The following is a 19,056-nucleotide window of genomic DNA, read 5'->3' as shown; positions in this document are numbered from 1 at the left end:
AAAAAAAAAATGTTTTATGCCAACACTGCATTCCAGATCCTGACCACTTTATGTGTGGAAAGGATTTTCCTCATCTTGCCATTGCTTCTTAGAATCCACTGAATTCCTGCAGTGCAGAAGGAGGCCATTCAGCCCATTGAGGCTGCACCGACCCTCTTAAAGAGCACGTTCCCTAGGCTCACTCTCCTGTCCTATCCCCGTAACCTCACTTAACCTGCATATCTTTAGAGATCAAGGGACAATTTAGCATAACCCATCCACCTAACCTACACACCTTTGGGCCGTGGGAGGAAACCGGAGCACCTGGGGGAAACTCACGCAGACACTGGGAGAACGTGCAGACTCCACACAGACAGTGACCCAAGACTGGAATTGAACATGGGCCCTGGCGCTGTGAGGCAGCAGTGCTAACCACTATGTCACTAATCCGTTCAACTACCTTTACCCTGCGGCTGCTCGTTCTTCATTTGTTCACCAATGGGAACATTCTTTTTCTATCCACTCTGCCCAGATCCCAAACTATTTTGGCTGCTTCTACCAAATCTCCTCTCAACATTTTCTTCTCAAAGGAAGACCGTCCCAACCTATCTACGTAACAATGGCCGCAATCCAGCGGCTGCTTTAGACGCTGGCGCAAATCCAGTAATGGTCTCTAAATCTCGCCAGCGGCCAAAAACGAGATCTCAGTTCGAGATCATGTTTGCACACCCCTGCCGGTAATCAGGTTTGTTCCGTCGCTGTGCATGCTATATACATTTTAGAATCCATTTAATGGACTTGACATTGTAACGTCCACCCACACCATCTCTCTGCCACCCACCCTTCCCACCTCCTGTGAATCACGACTGTTTTTCAAACACTAAGACCAGTCGTGATGACCACATTGGGGATGCCTATAGGCCCAGAGTTAGAGGGCCATACTTGGGCATTGCCCCCCGGCAGTGCCCCCAAAAAAGCCCCTCCATTGGGGGACTCCCCTTCTGCATGAGGTGGTTGGGGGTGTTTTCCTTGTTTGCCGGAGGGAGGGGGGTCATCCTGATGCCCATGGCCTAAATGTTTCCTTCCTTTAAACCGACTTAAAATTCAGTGAGAGGCCATGAGCTCCATCTGCTGAAGAGCGAGTTCAGTTACAGGGATGGGCTTCCTTAATACTTGGCTTTTAAGGTTTGGGGCAAGATCTAACAAAAAAACTTCAGTTTTGAGCAGGATTCGAGGTGTCGGTGCCGGGAACGACCCTGGTGCCGGGTGCCGGGAACGACCCCGCTACCTAACGCCACTCTAGGGTTTTTGTGGGGCCTCGAAGGGGAACACTCTGCTGAGGCCCCACTCGGTCACATTTCCTGCACCGAGGAGCTCTGCTCATCCATCAGTGCAGGAAGAGATTGGGATGCCATGTTTAAATGACGCCCGTCTCTCGGAGCCCCCAATGCAACTGTTGAGGGAGTGGGGGGGGGGGGGGGGGGCTGGCTCCAGCCCTGCCGCACTCCCCTCATAAGGGCAGGGCATCCCAGGCCCGATCCACAGTCCAGGCAAAATACCAGCCTGGCAATGTGGCACACCACTTGGGCAGTGCCAGAATGGCACCCAAGTGGCACTACAGGATCATAGATCATAGAATTTACATTGGCCCATCGTGGCTGCACCGCCTCTTGGAAAGAGCAACCTATCTAAGTCCACACCTCTATCCTATCCCTGCAACCCAGCAACCCCACCTAACCTCCTGGACACTAATGGGCAATTTAGCATGGCCAATCCACCTAACCTGCACATCTTGTGGGAGGAAACCGCAGCACCCGGAGGAAACCCATGCAGATACGGGCAGAACGTACAGACTCCGCACAGACAGTGACCTAAGTCGGGAATTGAACCTGGGACCCTGGAGCTGTGAAGCATCTGTGCTAACCATTGTGCTACCATGCCTCCTATGTCCAGGTGGCAGTGCCAAGGTGCCAGGCTAGCATGCCACCCTGCCCACAGGCCAACCTCGTAGGGGCCTCTGATTGCCTGGGAGACCCCCCCGTCCCAAGTGCCGTTCCACCTGGTCCTTGTGCTAAATGGCGCTCGCCTGGGATCTCTGAGGCGAAGAGATTTGCTTCAAAAGCCTTAGGTAGATCTGGTAAGAGTGTATTACAGTGAGATGTGCTGCTTAGTTTAACATACAAATTTGCCAAATACGGATCCCGCCCATTGTGGCCCAGATCCAGATTGCGATGTGTCACGAGATCCCATTAGACCTCGCGAGGCGTAACCAGCCAGGTACATCTTGTTCGATCCCGAGGTGGGAGCGCGCGGCCGTTGCTCTCTCATGGCTCCCGTTAATTCCCAATATTGGGGAAAAGAATACTCCTGCAAAGTATGCAGCAAATGCTGATGAATCCAGGACTATCATCCAAATTAATTATTTGAAACCTAAAGATGTATTAAAGCAGAATTGGGGACCCTAAAGGATATAAAAACCATGCAAGTAGTTGCAACCTTTCCACAAAACCTCTTTCCCTGGTATATCTTTTCTCCCATTCATTTCCTCTTGCTTTAATTTTTGAGCTATGATGCCTCTCTGGAATGCTGCTAGGAAGAGGCTGCCAACCTCCTTGGTGATATTATTATTGCTGTACTCCAGGGGCTAATGAACGGTAGATTACAGTGTAAATCCAAATCCAGTGATGACCTAAATTCCAACACTCTCGTTGGGATTCATTTTCTGTATTTTTTTTTTTTAAGTACTGATTTTACACGTTGATGCATCAGAAATTATCAGCCACCATATCATTGAGGAAAATACAGTGTATTTATATTTTTGCTTTTGGACAATTGTTTCACAGAACTGTGATTAATCAACCATTCATCGGCAGGCAGGGGAGGTTGCAAGGTGAAACCAAACTATCGGGTTGAAATTTCTCTGTGTACGACTTCTATTGTGCTAGTTAATTGTTTTGCATCATGTTGCTATGTTCTATTCATCCGGGTAACGTGGGTAACTCGGGCAAGGCTGATATTTATTGCCCTCCCTGAAGGCCCTTGTGGTTTAAAAAAAATTAATTTACAGGATGTGGGCGTCGCTGGTTAGGCCAGCATTTATTGCCCATCCCTAGTTGCCCTTCAGAAGGTGGTGGTGAGTTGCCTTCTTAAACCGCTACAGCCCCTTGAGGTGTAGGTACACCCACTGTGCTGGTAGGGAGGGAGTTCTAGGATTTTGACCCAGCGACAGTGAAGGAATGGTTGTTCAAGTTTCTTGGTTGCTGGAGAGTAAAGGAGACATGAGTTCTGCTTCTCCACGAAGCACCTTTATTTCTTTGATCCAACTTCACGCACACATCTCCACCAACAAAGCGTGCCACCTGTAACCCCCTTTTATATCAGTGACTTCTATTGGATAATTAGCATCAAATTGGTATTTAATTGGAAGAACTGTTAACCCATTCCTAATAATGGTGATATATTTCCAAATATGTATTGTGAGCAACTTGGTGGGCAACCCTCAAGTGGTGGTGTTCCCAGGTATCTGCTACATTTGTCCTTCTAGATGGTAGCAGTCGTGGGTTTGGAAGATACTCCCTAAGGAACCTCTGACAGTTACTGCAGTGCATCTTGTAGATGACACACGGCTGCCACTGTACATTGACGGTGAAGGGATTGAATGTTTTTGGAAGCAGTAATGATCAAACAGGCTACTTTGTCCTTGTCCTGGGTGGCATCGAGCTTCTTGAGTGTTGTTGGAGCTGCACTCATCCAGGCAAGTGGAGAGTATTCCATCACACTCCTGATTTGTGGCCTTGTAGATGGTGGACAGGCTTTGGGGGTGGGGGGGGGGGGGGGATCAGGAGGTGATGGTGAGTCATTTCTTTGAACGTTGCAGTCCAGGTGAATTTGTTTTCACTCCGTGAAGTACATTTGAAGTGTAGTCACTGCTGTGATGTAGGCCAATGAAGCAGCTAATTTGCACTCAGCAAGCTTCCACAAATAAGCAGCTAAATGAGCCGATAATCTATTTTAGCGAACTTGACTGTGGCATAGGAGTGCCCGTTGTGCATAGGAGAACTCGCTGTACTGCTTTGGATTAGTGACACTTTGCTTTAAAGGGCCCCATTTGATCCAATTTTCACTCCATGGCAAAAGGGGGCAGAATTGAGTCAGGACCGCTGAAAAAGGGTGCCTTAAGGAGTCGGGGGTGGGCAAATGCTGAGGCGGCTGGTTAGAAGACCCACCTAGATTCTTTTGCGTTCACCCCCGAGAGCATGTGAGGTCTCTATTTAGCATCTCCGCACTGAAAAGTGGATGTTGAGAGCGATGCAAATGAATGGTGTATTCCTGGTTAGTTCAAGTGAAACCAGGGTGGGATTAAAAGTAGAAAATCAAATTAAATATGCCTGTTGCATGTTACTTTCAGGTCTGCACTGTGCTGATACAAATTGAATTTGATCTCAGAATCCCAGAGGTAAAATGACCTCAATGCAGCCGTTTTCACATTGTCTTCAAATAATTTAAAAGTTAACTTGACCAAGGGTCCTTTTTGCTGTCAGTTTCAAATTCTGAGATTTTTAATAGGCACGGTGCATTAATCCGTGTGTGAAACCTCCAGCTTGAATAATAATTACCGTAATTGGTACGGACGCAATTGTTTGATCTTAAATTGTTTGATTTTTGTCCCATGCCAGTGCTTCTGTCACAATTGCCAAAGCATTTGTCTTTGAATGACGATTCACGTGTTTGGGTAAAGCAGCCCAGACTGTTGCCCGAGAAGGCATGTACCCTCACCTGAGAGAAGATGGGTCTCTTGTGATCTGTATCCATTCCCATATGTGTCTGCTTCAGTCACAACCGCACAGGCTTCCTGAACAAACCTCCCAACATGCAAGGGGCTTAGCTGTGGGTTATTCATTATGGGAATGAAAGTATGCCGTTCTCCCTCAGTTAACCTAACATGCTGGCTGATGTATCATTGCAACAAAACTTTATTTTATCTTAATGGGTTCGAGTTGCTCTTGCTTTCCCTCATCCCCTAAACCTAATGTTTTCTTCCTTAAAGATATTGCCGTTATCACCGGCAGCGCAGTGGAATCGCCAGGTATAATAAATCTTTCTGCCAATGCTTTGTGTTTTTTGTTCTGTTGTGTTTCATTTTCAAGTGTCAAACCAATGTGCAAGTGATTGGTAGCTGTGGTTAATGATCTTTCCAGTATTATCCTTCATGTTGTGTAAATGTCATTGCATTTTGTGGTACTGCTCAGTAATTAGGTTGAAATGCTATATTTATCAGCATAGAGTTTACGGAGGAAGTGAATTACATAGAACATAGAACAATACAGCGCAGTACAGGCCCTTCGGCCCACGATGTTGCACCGAAACAAAAGCCATCTAACCTACACTATGCCATTATCATCCATATGTTTATCCAATAAACTTTTAAATGCCCTCAATGTTGGAGAGTTCACTACTGTAGCAGGTAGGACATTCCACGGCCTCACTACTCTTTGCGTAAAGAACCTACCTCTGACCTCTGTCCTATATCTATTACCCTATAAGTTTAAAGTTATGTCCCCTCGTGCCAGCCATTTCCATCCGCGGAGAAGGCTCTCACTGTCCACCCTATCCAACCCCCTGATCATTTTGTATGCCTCTATTAAGTCTCCTCTTAACCTTCTACTCTCCAACGAAAACAACCTCAAGACCATCAGCCTTTCCTCATAAGATTTTCCCTCCATACCAGGCAACATCCTGGTAAATCTCCTCTGCACCCGCTCCAAAGCCTCCACATCCTTCCTGTAATGTGGTGACCAGAACTGTACGCAATACTCCAAATGCGGCCGTACCAGAGTTCTGTACAGCTGCAACATGACCTCCCGACTCCGGAACTCAATCCCTCTACCAATAAAGGCCAACACTCCATAGGCCTTCTTCACAACCCTATCAACCTGGTTGGCAACTTTCAGGGATCTATGTACATGGACACCTAGATCCCTCTGCTCATCCACACTTTCAAGAACTTTACCATTAGCCAAATATTCCGCATTCCTGTTATTCCTTCCAAAGTGAATCACCTCACACTTCTCTACATTAAACTCCATTTGCCACCTCTCAGCCCAGCTCTGCAGCTTATCTATATCCCTCTGTAACCTGCTACATCCTTCCACACTATCGACAACACCACCGACTTTAGTATCGCCTGCAAATTTACTCACCCACCCTTCTGCGCCTTCCTCTAGGTCATTGATAAAAATGACAAACAGCAACGGCCCCAGAACAGATCCTTGTGGTACTCCACTTGTGACTGTACTCCATTCTGAACATTTCCCATCAACCACCACCCTCTGTCTTCTTTCAGCTAGCCAATTTCTGATCCACATCTCTAAATCACCCTCAATCCCCAGCCTCCGTATTTTCTGCAATAGCCTACCGTGGGGAACCTTATCAAACGCTTTGCTGAAATCCATATACACCACATCAACTGCTCTACCCTCATCGACCTGTTCAGTCACCTTCTCAAAGAACTCGATAAGGTTTGTGAGGCATGGCCTACCCTTCACAAAGCCATGCTGACTATCCCTGATCATATTATTCCTATCTAGATGATTATAAATCTTGTCTCTTATAATCCCCTCCAAGACTTTACCCACTACAGATGTGAGGCTCACCGGTCTATAGTTGCCGGGGTTGTCTCTCCTCCCCTTTTTGAACAAAGGAACCACATTTGCTGTCCTCCAGTCCTCTGGCACTATTCCTGTAGCCAATGATGACATAAAAATCAAAGCCAAAGGTCCAGCAATCTCTTCCCTGGCCTCCCAGAGAATCCTAGGATAAATCCCATCAGGTCCCGGGGACTTATCTATTTTCAGCCTGTCCAGAATTGCCAACACCTCTTCCCTACGTACCTCAATGCCATCTAATCTATTTACCTGGAGCTCAGCATTCTCCTCCACAACATTATCTTTTTCCTGAGTGAATACTGACGAAAAATATTCATTTAGTATCTCGCCTATCTCTTCAGACTCCACACACAATTTCCCATCCCTGTCCTTGACTGGTCCTACTCTTTCCCTAGTCATTCGCTTATTCCTGACATATCTATAGAAAGCTTTTGGGTTTTCCTTGATCCTTCCAAATACTTCTCATGTCACCTCCTTGCTCGTCTTAGCTCTCTCTTTAGATCCTTCCTCGCTACCTTGTAACTCTCCATCGCCCCAACCGAAACTTCATACCTCATCTTCACATAGGCCTCCTTCTTCCTCTTAACAAGAGATTCCACTTCCTTGGTAAACCACGGTTCCCTCGCTCGACGCCTTCCTCCCTGCCTGACCGGTACATACTTATCAAGAACACGCAGTAGCTGATCCTTGAACAAGCCCCACTTGTCCAGTGTGCCCAACACTTGCAGCCTGCTTCTCCACCTTATCCCCCCCAAGTCACGTCTAATGGCATCATAATTGCCCTTCCCCCAGCTATAACTCTTGCCCTGCGGTGTATACTTATCCCTTTCCATCATTAACGTAAACGTCACCGAATTGTGGTCACTGTCCCCAAAGTGCTCTCCTACCTCCAAATCCAACACCTGGCCTGGTTAATTACCCAGAACCAAATCCAACGTGGCCTCGCCTCTTGTTGGCCTGTCAACATATTGTTTCAGGAAACCCTCCTGCACACACTGTACAAAAAACGACCCATCTATTGTACTCAAACTATATCTTTTCCAGTCAATATTTGGAATTCATCTGAAATGCCAGGTGCTATTATTGTTCTGACCAATGTCTTCATAAACTCAAGGTTTTCGCCACCAAGGCGGGTAGCTTGAGTCGACAATTCCCCCGAGTTGATAGTGGCACTTTGCTTTAAAGGGCCCCATTTGATCCAATTTTCACTCCACGGCAAGTGGGGCCAGAATTGAGTCAGGACCGCTGACCACAAAAGCGTGCCTTAAGGAGTCGGGGGGTGGGCGAATGCTGAGGCGGCTGGTTAAAAGACCCACCTAGATTCTATGGGACCTTGTCTCAGCTGTTTTAGATGTTGTTTAGGCCCCCTCGTCCCTCCCTGTTCCCACTCACCACCATGCCTCCTCATAGCCCTTTGCCACCTCCAAACCAACTCATGTCCCCACCCTTTAATGCCAGTTTATGCCCCCATGCCACCTCATGCCCCATACCCACCCTTCATGCCAACTCAAGCCCCCCCATAACCCCGCGCCAGCTCCATAACCATTACCCCAGCATGCACCATGGGCAGACCTCCAGGTTCACATGAAGATGAAAAAAAGTTCTGAGCTGACTCATAAACGCTTGATCGTCCAGGGGGGAAATAAACTCACATTCAAGAAATCCATACAAAGCTTTTAAATCTCAAGGTGTTAATTTCTTGTAAAAACAAACTTCATTCAAATCTCGCATCAAGGAAAACTAACCCTTTAATCATCTCTTGATATCAATCAAACTGTTAAGTCAGAACCCTTCGCTGAGATAATTGAAAGTTTTGAAACTTCGACAAGTAATCAAATCCATAATAATAACCTTTGGAGCAAATTAAACAAAGACCTCTTGAAATTGCATGGCCAGATGATGACTTTTTTTCTGAACTGCATCAGGTGGCCTGTCAATCAAAGTAGTCCAGCAGAGTTTGTTCTTTAAATTCTTACTGACAGCTCAAGCCTGCTTTTTTCATGTTTAAGAGAGGGGCGATTTTAAAATTCAGCCCATGACACTTAAACAGACTTATCTACGCTTTAAGAGCATTGTCATCTACTCCATCAATTCACTGTACCAGCCAAAATGGGGTCTGTTTGAACTCCATTCCAAGGCCTTGCTGAGTTCAGGTTTCCCGGCTGTGTGAGTCAGGCCTGCCTTCTTCCCTCTTTGGGTCTGTTAGTAATGGGAGTGGGAATTCCACATTGGGGTCCCACCTACCCTTTTTAAAGGTCCATAACAGGGAATTCGACACATGCTTCCAGGCTTTCATTTGTAAAATTCAAATCAAGTAGCTATGCAGATGGATCCATTTCCTTTTTCATTGAATGATGGGTTCATTTCCTTGTCTTCTCTTCATTCGCTTTCAAGCGCTTTCCTTTGTGATTTGTTTCCCCCCCCGAATTGTAGAGTTGCTGTTTTTGCATTGCGTTGAACGTAATTCAGCTTCATATTGTTCCAGTAGCTGCCCCCGATTAGTTTTTTCTACAGTACATAAAGCATGTTTTTGAGGAGGAAGGTGGGTTAATTGCTTTCTAAACATTTATTGGGCCAAAAGAAAATATTCCCCCCCCCCCACACACACACACACAGACAGCATCATGTGGGAACAAGAGCAAGGAAACATTTTCCTGCCAACAATGTTAACAGTATTGAAACTTCTGGCCAAGTGTTTGTAAATATGTGGGCAATGACAGGAATGTTAGATTAAGGTTGATTCAGACAACCAACAGTAAATTGAACACTGGCCCACGCACCCGCATCGACATCGAGAAGTGTTTTGAATTTTTGTGATTGCCCCTCCTATCTTAGCCTGTGACAGCTGACCATTGCTCCATTCAGGAGGCCAGGAATAGCTTCACACATGTCAACCTCCCAGACTATCCACTACTTGAATAATCAGGGTTCCCTAAATAGCTTTGTGTACAGTTCATCCAGCTCGGATAGTCACAGCTGGAATGTCTCCCCCCCCCCCCCCCCCCCCCCCCCCCCCCTTCCCGCCCCATCCCATCATCAAGGCTGGAGAAATGAGGGCGTGTAACATTAAGTGTAGAATATTGCTTAAACTTGGGACCTAGCCATTGTGGCCACATGTCTTCTGTCTGCATCGACGTTCTTTTCCTGCAGTGTTTCAAAGAGCCACCTCTAAATTTTAGCTGTGAAATGTTGTTTTGTGCGTATGCCTGATCGTGCTGCAGTAAGAGGCTGAATGACGTTTTGAAAAGATAATTTCCATCATAAGATGTTCCCGGTGTTTCGGAACGCTGTTTGTGCTGACCGAAGGACTCATGTGGTTCGCTCTGTTCCCTCCCATGTTACAGGTGAAGACAATGGGCCTAATTACTATACTCCATCCAATGACAGCAGAGAATGTGAAATTCCTGGCAATCCAGAGGTAAATCCTGTTCTTTCTTGACCTACCATATCTCTGTATGTTACAAGTTCTGTCGAACAGGGCTGGGAGAAGGTTAATGGCAGAAATAAATGCTCAAAATGAAGGATACATTAATCTAATCCGATGAGCAGTGTACGTGTCTGAAATATCAACTTGTCGCTTTCTCTGAACAAATGCAGATTACTCTGCCGTGTATTCCTCGCATTTTCCATTCCTTCCTTTTGATTTTATTCTTTTAAAACAATTTTCGCCTTGTGTCCATTTTATCGGGTGTTGTGCGATAACATTGTTTGGTGAATATAACCAGTGTGAAATGTGATTACCTGGTAAGTTGTTGCAATGATCTTCATTGACTACTCGAGGGTTGACAAGAATAAAGTGAAAATATAGCTTTCCTGTAAAAGAAACCAGGTTTCCCCATTTAGAAACGTCGACAGGCATCCGATGCTTGACTGTGTGTTCCTTTGGTCGTTTTTTTTTTGTTGCTTCTGTTGCTTGAAGCTCTCAATTTCCCTCGATGTTCACCCCTGGAGAGCCAGTGACATTCCTCCAATTCACAGCCCAGACTTGCAGACCTTCCCCTCAATCATAGATCTCTGAAATCAGAGGCTAACATGAAACTGCCGGCAGAAGCTCACTGAAATGCGGAAGTAAATTGTGACAAGTGTTATGGGCCAGGGTTCAGAGAACCCCAAAGTGTAGCATGGAGTTCACCTGACCCACAACTTTTACTAGATTGTGGTATGGGGAGCACACGGCCCACTCTACAGGTGTGGTACAGCAGAAATGGAAAAGTATTTTTTAAAGCAAAACTATGTTTATTCTATGAACTCAAGTTAACCTTTTTAAAACATACAGTGAACATCTTAGCAACCATCAATTCAAATACGACACCCAAAGAATAAAACACTAAGTAATCCTTTAAACTTTCCTTTTAACATCCATAAGACTTGAAACACCTTTTACCAGAAGCACATCAGGTTAAAGTCACTACTGTTATTAGTTTTAAATCACCAGGATCGATTTACATTCTTTAGATTACAGAGAGAGACTCTAATACACCTTCTGGCTGTGACTGCAGCTATCCAGCTCTGAAAGCGAAACTAAAACACCCTGCAGCAAACAGCCTAAAACAAAAGTAAAAAGCTGCCAGACAACCCAGCTCCACCCACTCTCTAACATCACTGCAGTAGTAAACACCCATTTCTTAAATGTACTCTCACAACAGATATTTATATACACACCCATTTATAAACACCATTTCTTAAAGGTACTCCCACATGACACAAGCAAATGATCACTACTGTCCAGATGATTCCGCAGTACTGTCTGAAGCTTGAATTTAAACTCTAGCCTCCCTCACCTCATCCAATGAAGAATGGGTACTGTGTGTGTCCTGGTACAGGCTTGGCTTGGAGCAGCAGGCCCAGAAGGGGGCCAAAATTATAAGTAAACTAAAGGTTCATGGAATTAGGTTTTTAATATTATTTTAGCTTGTGGTAACAAATCACCCGAGCTCCCACTTGCAATATTTTTTAAAGCAATAAATGTAAGTGTTTAGAGGAAATGGGAGGAAGACGCACTTTTTTAATGCCTCTGTGGTCTGTCTCCTTCCTGAATTGCTTACAGCAGCATCCTGGTGCCTCCGGGAGTAGCGGTCAGCACTGCTGCCTCAAGGCGCCGAGGACCCGGGTTCGATCCCGGCTCCGGGTCACTGCCCTTGTAGAGTTTGCATTACAATGCTGCTGTGGAAGCAAAGATAAGGGAATAAACCATTTTTATTTTTGTTCCTTTTTTAAAAACGAGCGCTGGTCTATAATTCCGTGACAATATCCAGACTGCCAAACATTCTAAATTCCATTCCACTGCTCTGTGTGCGGATAAAGCTGCAGGCAGACTATTTAAGGAAGAAAATTGCGGCTGTTGTTTCTAATATAATCTGCAGCAAGTAAATTGTTCCAGAGATCGGTTTCAGCAGCGCATCAGCAGTGTTTCTTTTAAAAGTTGTACAGCTGTGCTCCTTTTGTACTGAGTGAGAGTTGGGGGGTGGGATTTTGATTCGGCTGTTACATTGGGAGTTCCTCCAGAAATGTTCACTCGTTCAGCCATGTAGAAGCAATTTGTCCACAGTCTTTTACTCCATACTTCGTGTTAGAATTTGCTTCTGAATCCCATCTCGGGCTATTATAAACTCACCAGCAGTTCTGCTTCTGTGATTGTCACCTCGCAACTCCTAATCTTTCACCTGAAGAAGGAGCAGCGCTCCGAAAGCTAGTGTTTGAAACAAACCAGTTGGACTTTAACCTGGTGTTGTAAGACTTCTTGCTGTGCTCACCCCAGTCCAACGCCGGCATCCCCACACCATAATCTTTTGAGGAAGAGAAGCCGGTATTCTCTGTTCCCTGCTGCTAAGATCGGGAATCCCGATTGGGCAGCGAATACCGCTCCGGGCCAAAAACAGGATTGGCGCTGGGCGACAGACCCATCCATCGTCTCCGCTCCCGCAGGCCATAGCGGGCTTCCTGCCCTGTGTCGGCAGGAACATGCAAATAGCTTACTTGCCTCGAGTAGAATACAATTAATGGGCTGGAAGCCCAATTTCCACCAACCCCCCCACCCCCATCATGCTCCAATCCCTACAGCGTGAACTCCAGAGGGCAGACTTTGGGTGTGAGTATCGCCAAGAGGAATTCTGACATGATGGACCCGAGGTGTTCAAGGAGATCATTTGCTCATTCGCCCCTCTGCCGCTGCAGAGGTAGTGTCCCCCAATGTTCAATGTTTCTGGGGTTTGGGTGGGGCCGGGTTGCGGGTAAAGGGTTGGCCCCAGGGCCCTTCCCTGGGAATAGGGGTCCTGTGTCTGGACAGTTCCTTCCAGCTCTGGGCAACCTGAAGGTTAGTCTTGGCATGGTGATCTCAGACAGCCGTCTGTTCAAGATCTTCATCCTGGTCTGACCTGTTTAAACTCTTGTGGCTGCTCGCTGACAGTTGATGAGCAGGTCAAGCAGTTCAGTGAAGAATCCAATCAGGAACACTCTACCTTCCCTCAGCCCAATGCTTTTGAAACTGCAGCTTTGTGAAGTATCAGAACCTTCTTAGAAAACCCACAACACTTGAAAAGGCTTGAAATCTCCTGAGATTCTTTGAAATTCGAAGCTTTAATTCAATTTCACAATGCAGTACCTTTGACTTGCCTTTGATTGACAGCTTAATGGTTTAAACACAGTTGCCAGGAGGTTTTTTAATTTATATTTCCCTTCATGCTTGAATGCATTTGAAGTACCCTCCATTGATCCCAACAGCAATGTTTATAAACATTCCTGTTATGACTGACAGCGGCTGAACACTTCAAAAAAGTGTTTTTGCTTCTCCTGTTCTAACCGCAGAAAACACTTAGTTGAGGGGGTGGGGTAGGGTGGGGTGGGGAGGGGATTCCGGTCACCCTCATGACTGCGTGGTGTGGGATAAGGGAAATGACCTGTTATTTCTGTGGTGTGGAGGGGCAGGATGCCCCTCCTTGATGGGAGGTTGCAGATGCTCTTGTCAGTGGTGGGGTCAACATTTGCATTGTGGGAGGGCAGTGCGCCTGCCGTTGGGATCGGGGAACCCGTTTGAAATGGTGGCTCGAGAGCAGAATATGAAGGGGAAACTGCGCTGTTTGCTGCTCTGCATAAATTTGCACGGCAAAGGTATGGGAATAGCACCCGGGCGACGCTCCTCGCACCAGTGGATCCAGTCCTAAATGCTGGCGGGAGCACTTAGACTCCTGAACGGAAGATCCCGCATAGAATTTGTAACCCACAGTAAAATGTTGCCTTGTGTGCAATAGCTTCTAGCTGCTATAGTGTAGCTAGTTAATTGCTTGGATTCAAAAAGGCCTGACCTTTTGGTTTCTGTGAAAGGAAGAAGATGCAGGGGCTGGTTTAGCACACAAGGCTAAATCGCTGGCTTGTAAAGCAGACCAAGGCAGGCCAGCAGCACGGTTCAATTCCCGTACCAGCCTCCCCGAACAGGCGCCGGAATGTGGCGACTAGGGGCTTTTCACAGTAACTTCATTTGAAGCCTACTTGTGACAATAAGCGATTTTCATTTCATTTCAGATTTAATAGCAGACAAAGATCAGTGAGGTTGGGCAGCACGGTGGCGCAGTGGGTTAGCCCTGCTGCCTCACGGCACCGAGTTCCCAGGTTCAATCCCGGCTCTGGGTCACTGTCTGTGTGGAGTTTGCACAGTCTCCCCGTGTTTGCGTGGGTTTCACCCCCACAACCCAAAGATGTGCAAGATAGGTGGATTGAACATGCTAAATTGCCTCTTAATTGGAAAAAAAAATGAATTGGGTACTCTAAATTTATATTAAAAAAAAGATCAATGAGGTTTAAACTCCTGTGGCACAATTTCCAATGGAGCTCGAATCTGATTGGAGGTCAAGGTCCCACGACCATCTCATGGGTGGCTTGTCACATGTGAATTGCTCTGCGCGGGGCTAATTTTGCCTGAGGGGGCCGGTTTAGCTCAGTTGGCTGGACAGCTGGTTCATGATGCAGAGCGAGGCCAACATCACGGGTTCAATTCCCGGACCGGCTGAGGTATTCATGAAGGCCCCGCCTTCTCACCTTGCTCCTGGTCTGAAGGGCGGTGATCCTCAGGTTAAATTACCACCAGTCAGCTCTCCCCCTCAAAGGGGAAAGCAACCTGTGGTCACCTGGGACTATGGCAACTTTACCTTTATTTACGGTAATTGAGCATGATAACCGATAACTGTATTTCCAGTATTCTGACCCAAATTAGCGATGCTAATTTGTACAGTGTTTGTACAGTGGACTCGTTTTTATATTGCAATCCTTCTTATGCAATCCTAATATTATTACAATCGAGGAGAGGTTATTTTCTCACCATTTCCGTGTTTTTTTTCTCGGCTAAGATAATTGGAGCCCAACGAGCATGGGGTCAATGCTATTCCGAGCTGGCTGGTTAATGTGTGTTTCCGGCAGATTGGTCATGAATCTCCCTCCAGTGTTTTACTTTTTTCATTTTCCACAGTGACTTAGCTGATGAAGGGAGATTGCAGGCCCAAACCACATCCCTCTGCTCCTCCTCTGCAAAATATTGATAGCACAATGAATTGATAGCACAATGAAACACCGAACATCCCCTTTCCAGGGTGTCGCACCATTCAAAGATGCTGTTCTGAGCACCTGAAGCGTGGATCCAACGGTATATTCAATGCTGTAGGGTTGCTGCGTTAGTCTGGCCTGTCCAGGAAATTCCTGGCTCAGATGGCTGCCAACACAGTCCTCCACTATAATACAGCAATGCTGAAATAAATTATTTATTTTAAATTATTGATGTAGGTGCATGTACAACAAAACTAGGTTTATCCCTTGAAGTTCAGTTCACAAGCATTATCCCAAATGTCCGGGCCCCTGTTCTCCAACTTGTTTTCACCCTGAATTCTCGGTCCTTCGCCTTCTGCAATGTTCCAGTCGAGTAAAACGTAAGCTCAAGGAATAATGGGGTGCAAGATCGTATGAAATAGGAACAGGAGTGAGCCATTCAGCCCCTCCAGCCTGCTCTGCCATTCGATAGGATCACTGCTGATCCATCATTCCTCACGTCCAATTTCCTGCCCTTTCCCCATAACTCTTGATTCCCTCACTGATCAAGAATCTGTCTATCTCGGCCTTAAATATGCACAAGGACTCTGCCCCCACTGGTGTCCGTGGAAAGGAGTTGCAAAGACTCTCAACCCTCTGAGAGAAGAAATTCCTCCTCATCTCAGTCTTAAATTGGCAGCCGCTTTATTCTGAGACTCTGCCCCCTGGTCCGAGACTCTCCCATGAGGGGAGACATCCTCTCAGCATTTACCCTGTCAAACCCCTCAAGAAACCTGGGCGGGATTCTCCCAGCCCCGCGCCGGGCCGGAGAATCCCCGCGAACGGGCCACGCCGCCCCGACGCCGGCACCCGATTCCCCACCGTGCTCTACGCGGCCGGCCTGCCCATCCTCCGGCCCGGATGGGCCAAGCGACCGGAGGAAAGGAGCCGAGACCCGCCAGCGACATTCTAACCTGCTCTGGGCCGGCGGGGCCTTGGCGCCTGAGGGTCGGGTGGCGGCCTGTAGGGGGGGGGGGGGGGGGGGAGTGGGGTCCGAACCCGGAGGGGGGGGGGCCTCCGATGTGGCCTGGCCCGCGATCGGGACCCACCGATCGGCGGGCCAGCCCCTGTGGCTGGGGGCCTCCTTTTCCACGCGCCGGCCCCTACAGCCCTGCGCCATGTTGCGTCGGGGTCGGCGCGTGGAGTGCATGCGCGGACCCCACGGCATCCAGTTAGCACCGGGATCTGCAGCTGGAGCGGCGCGAACCGTTCCAGCGCCGTGCTGGAGCCAGAAGTAGACGTCGGAGCGGCTCGTTCACGCCGTCGTAAAACGTGACGGTGTGGACACTCTGCCGCGGGATCGGAGAATCCCGCCCCCTGTATGTTTCCATGAGATCACGTCGCATTCTTCTAAATTCCACAATGAGTAGAGTTTAACCTCTGCTCATAAGACAATCCCTGCACACCGGGGATCATCCTCGTCTGGGATCATCCTAGTGAGCCCTCTCTGAACTGCCTCCAACGAAGTAACGTATTTCCCTGAGCAGTTGAGTGTGGTGGGAGCGATTTTCCGCCCCTGTTTTCAGGGGGCAGAAGTGCTGGGGGAGCGGGGAATTGAGGACGAGTCTTTTCCCCGTTTGATTGTTCCCACCCCCTGCCAATGACGTGATGGGGCTCGTGCCCTGAAAGGTGGGGAACACCATTATCACACCTAACATAGACTTGGTGTGACTCCCCACTGTGTCATCCCGTCATGTAGGGATTTCCCACCCCAAAACAGCATGATGTCACGTCAGCGGGATTTACAGTAGGTGTGAAATGGGAATCTGGCGAACAGTCCCCATCGGGGGCACACCGTTCAGTACAGCCCCCCAGAGGGGAGGTGGCCATGCCCAAGAAAAACCCTAGCAGCTCTCGGGTACTCACGGTTTCTTTTTGCATGATCCATGGAGGGGCAGGGGAGGGTTTATTTGCCTGCATTAAAGTGGGCAGGTAGGTGTGTGTGGGCAGGTAGGTGTGTGTGGGCAGGTAGGTGTGTGTGGGCAGGTAGGTGTGTGTGGGCAGGTAGGTGTGTGTGGGCAGGTAGGTGTGTGTGGGCAGGTAGGTGTGTGTGGGCAGGTAGGTGTGTGTGGGCAGGTAGGTGTGTGTGGGCAGGTAGGTGTGTGTGGGCAGGTAGGTGTGTGTGGGCAGGTAGGTGTGTGTGGGCAGGTAGGTGTGTGTGGGCAGGTAGGTACATGTGGGTGGGTGGATGCGTGTGGGTAGGTAGGTGCGTGTGGGCAGGTAGGTGCGTGTGGGCAGGTAGGTGCATGTGGGCGGGTGGGTAGGTAGGTGCATGTGGGTGGGTGGGTGCGGTGGGCGGGTGGTTGCGTGTGGGCAGGTAGGTGCGTGTGGGCAGGTAGGTGCATGTGGGCGGGTGGGTGTCGTGGGCGGGTGGGTGCGTGTGGGCAGCTCGGTGCGTGTGGGTGGGTGCGGTGGGCAGGTAGGTGCGTGTGGGTGGATGGGTGCGAGTGGGCAGGTAGGTGCGAGTGGGCAGGTAGGTGCGAGTGGGCAGGTAGGTGCGTGTGGGCAGGTAGGTGCGTGTGGGCAGGTAGGGGCGGGTGGGTGCGGTGGGCAGGTAGGTGCGTGTGGGTGGGTGGGCACATGTGGGCAGGTAGGTGTGGATGGGTGCATGTGGGCAGGTAGGTGTGTGTGGGCAGGTAGGTGCATGTGGGTGGGTGGGTGCAAGTGGGTAGGTAGGGGCGTGTGGGCAGGTAGGGGCGTGTGGGCAGGTAGGGGCGTGTGGGCAGGTAGGGGCGTGTGGGCAGGTAGGGGCGTGTGGGCAGGTAGGGGCGTGTGGGCAGGTAGGGGCGTGTGGGCAGGTAGGGGCGTGTGGGCAGGTAGGGGCGTGTGGGCAGGTAGGGGCGTGTGGGCAGTTAGGGGCGTGTGGGCAGTTAGGGGCGTGTGGGCAGGTAGGTGCGTGTGGGCAGGTAGGTGCATGTGGGCAGGTAGGTGCGTGTGGGCAGGTAGGTGCGTGTGGGCGGGTGGGTGCGGTGGGCAGGTAGGTGCGTGTGGGTGGGTGGGCGCCTGTGGGCAGGTAGGTGCATGTGGGTGGATGGGTGCAAGTGGGTAGGTAGGTGCGTGTGGGCAGGTAGGTGCGTGTGGGCGGGTAGGTGCGTGTGGGCGGGTAGGTGCGTGTGGGCAGGTAGGTGCGTGTGGGCAGGTAGGTGCGTGTGGGCAGGTAGGTGCCTGTGGGCAGGTAGGTGCGTGTGGGCAGGTAGGTGCGTGTAGGCGGGCAGATAGGTACATGTGGGTGGGTGGATGCGTGTGGGCAGGTAGGTGCGTGTGGGCAGGTAGGTGCATGTGGGCGGGTGGGTGGGTGGGTGCGTGGGCGGGTGGGTGCGTGTGGGCAGGTAGGTGCGGGTGGGTGTCGTGGCCGGGTGTGGGCGGGTGGGCTCGTGCGGGCGGGCGGGTGTGGGTGGGTGTGGGCGGGTGGGTGGGTGTGGGCGGGTGGGTGGGTGTGGGCAGGTAGGTGCGTGTGGGCAGGTAGGTGCGTGTGGGCAGGTAGGTGCGTGTGGGCAGGTAGGTGGGTGTGGGCAGGTAGGTGCGTGTGGGCAGCTCGGTGCATGTGGGCGGGTGGGTGCGGTGGGCAGGTAGGTGCGTGTGGGTGGATGGGTGCGTGTGGGCAGGTAGGTTCGTGTGGGCGGGTGGGTGCGGTGGGCAGGTAGGTGCGTGTGGGTGGGTGGGCGCCTGTGGGCAGGTAGGTGCGTGTGGGTGGATGGGTGCAAGTGGGTAGGTAGGTGCGTGTGGGCGGGTAGGTGCGTGTGGGCGGGTAGGTGCGTGTGGGCGGGTAGGTGCGTGTGGGCGGGTAGGTGCGTGTGGGCGGGTAGGTGCGTGTGGGCGGGTAGGTGCGTGTGGGCTGGTA

At 49.5% G+C, this 19,056-nt stretch overlaps 1 protein-coding gene across 8 annotated transcripts in view; it reads left to right on the top strand.

Annotated features, from left to right (window-relative positions):
* The window catches only part of ano5a (anoctamin 5a), a 240,772-nt gene that overhangs the window by 52,760 nt on the left and 168,956 nt on the right, over positions 1-19,056 (top strand). For 3 of the 8 annotated variants that reach the window (XM_072466683.1, XM_072466681.1, XM_072466679.1), the window contains exons 2-3: positions 5,027-5,065; positions 9,989-10,062. In XM_072466683.1, coding sequence (XP_072322784.1) covers positions 5,027-5,065; positions 9,989-10,062 — 113 coding nt within the window. Of the gene's footprint in view, positions 1-5,026; positions 5,066-9,786; positions 9,865-9,988; positions 10,063-19,056 lie in introns of those variants that run through there. The other 5 variants (XM_072466684.1, XM_072466682.1, XM_072466680.1 and 2 more) reach the window with 3 other exon arrangements.

The sequence above is a fragment of the Scyliorhinus torazame genome, chromosome 10, assembly GCF_047496885.1.
Source record: "Scyliorhinus torazame isolate Kashiwa2021f chromosome 10, sScyTor2.1, whole genome shotgun sequence".
Taxonomy (NCBI): domain Eukaryota; kingdom Metazoa; phylum Chordata; class Chondrichthyes; order Carcharhiniformes; family Scyliorhinidae; genus Scyliorhinus; species Scyliorhinus torazame.
The sequence above is the reverse complement of the archived record's forward strand: the minus strand, read 5'-3'. Positions and strand labels throughout refer to the sequence as shown.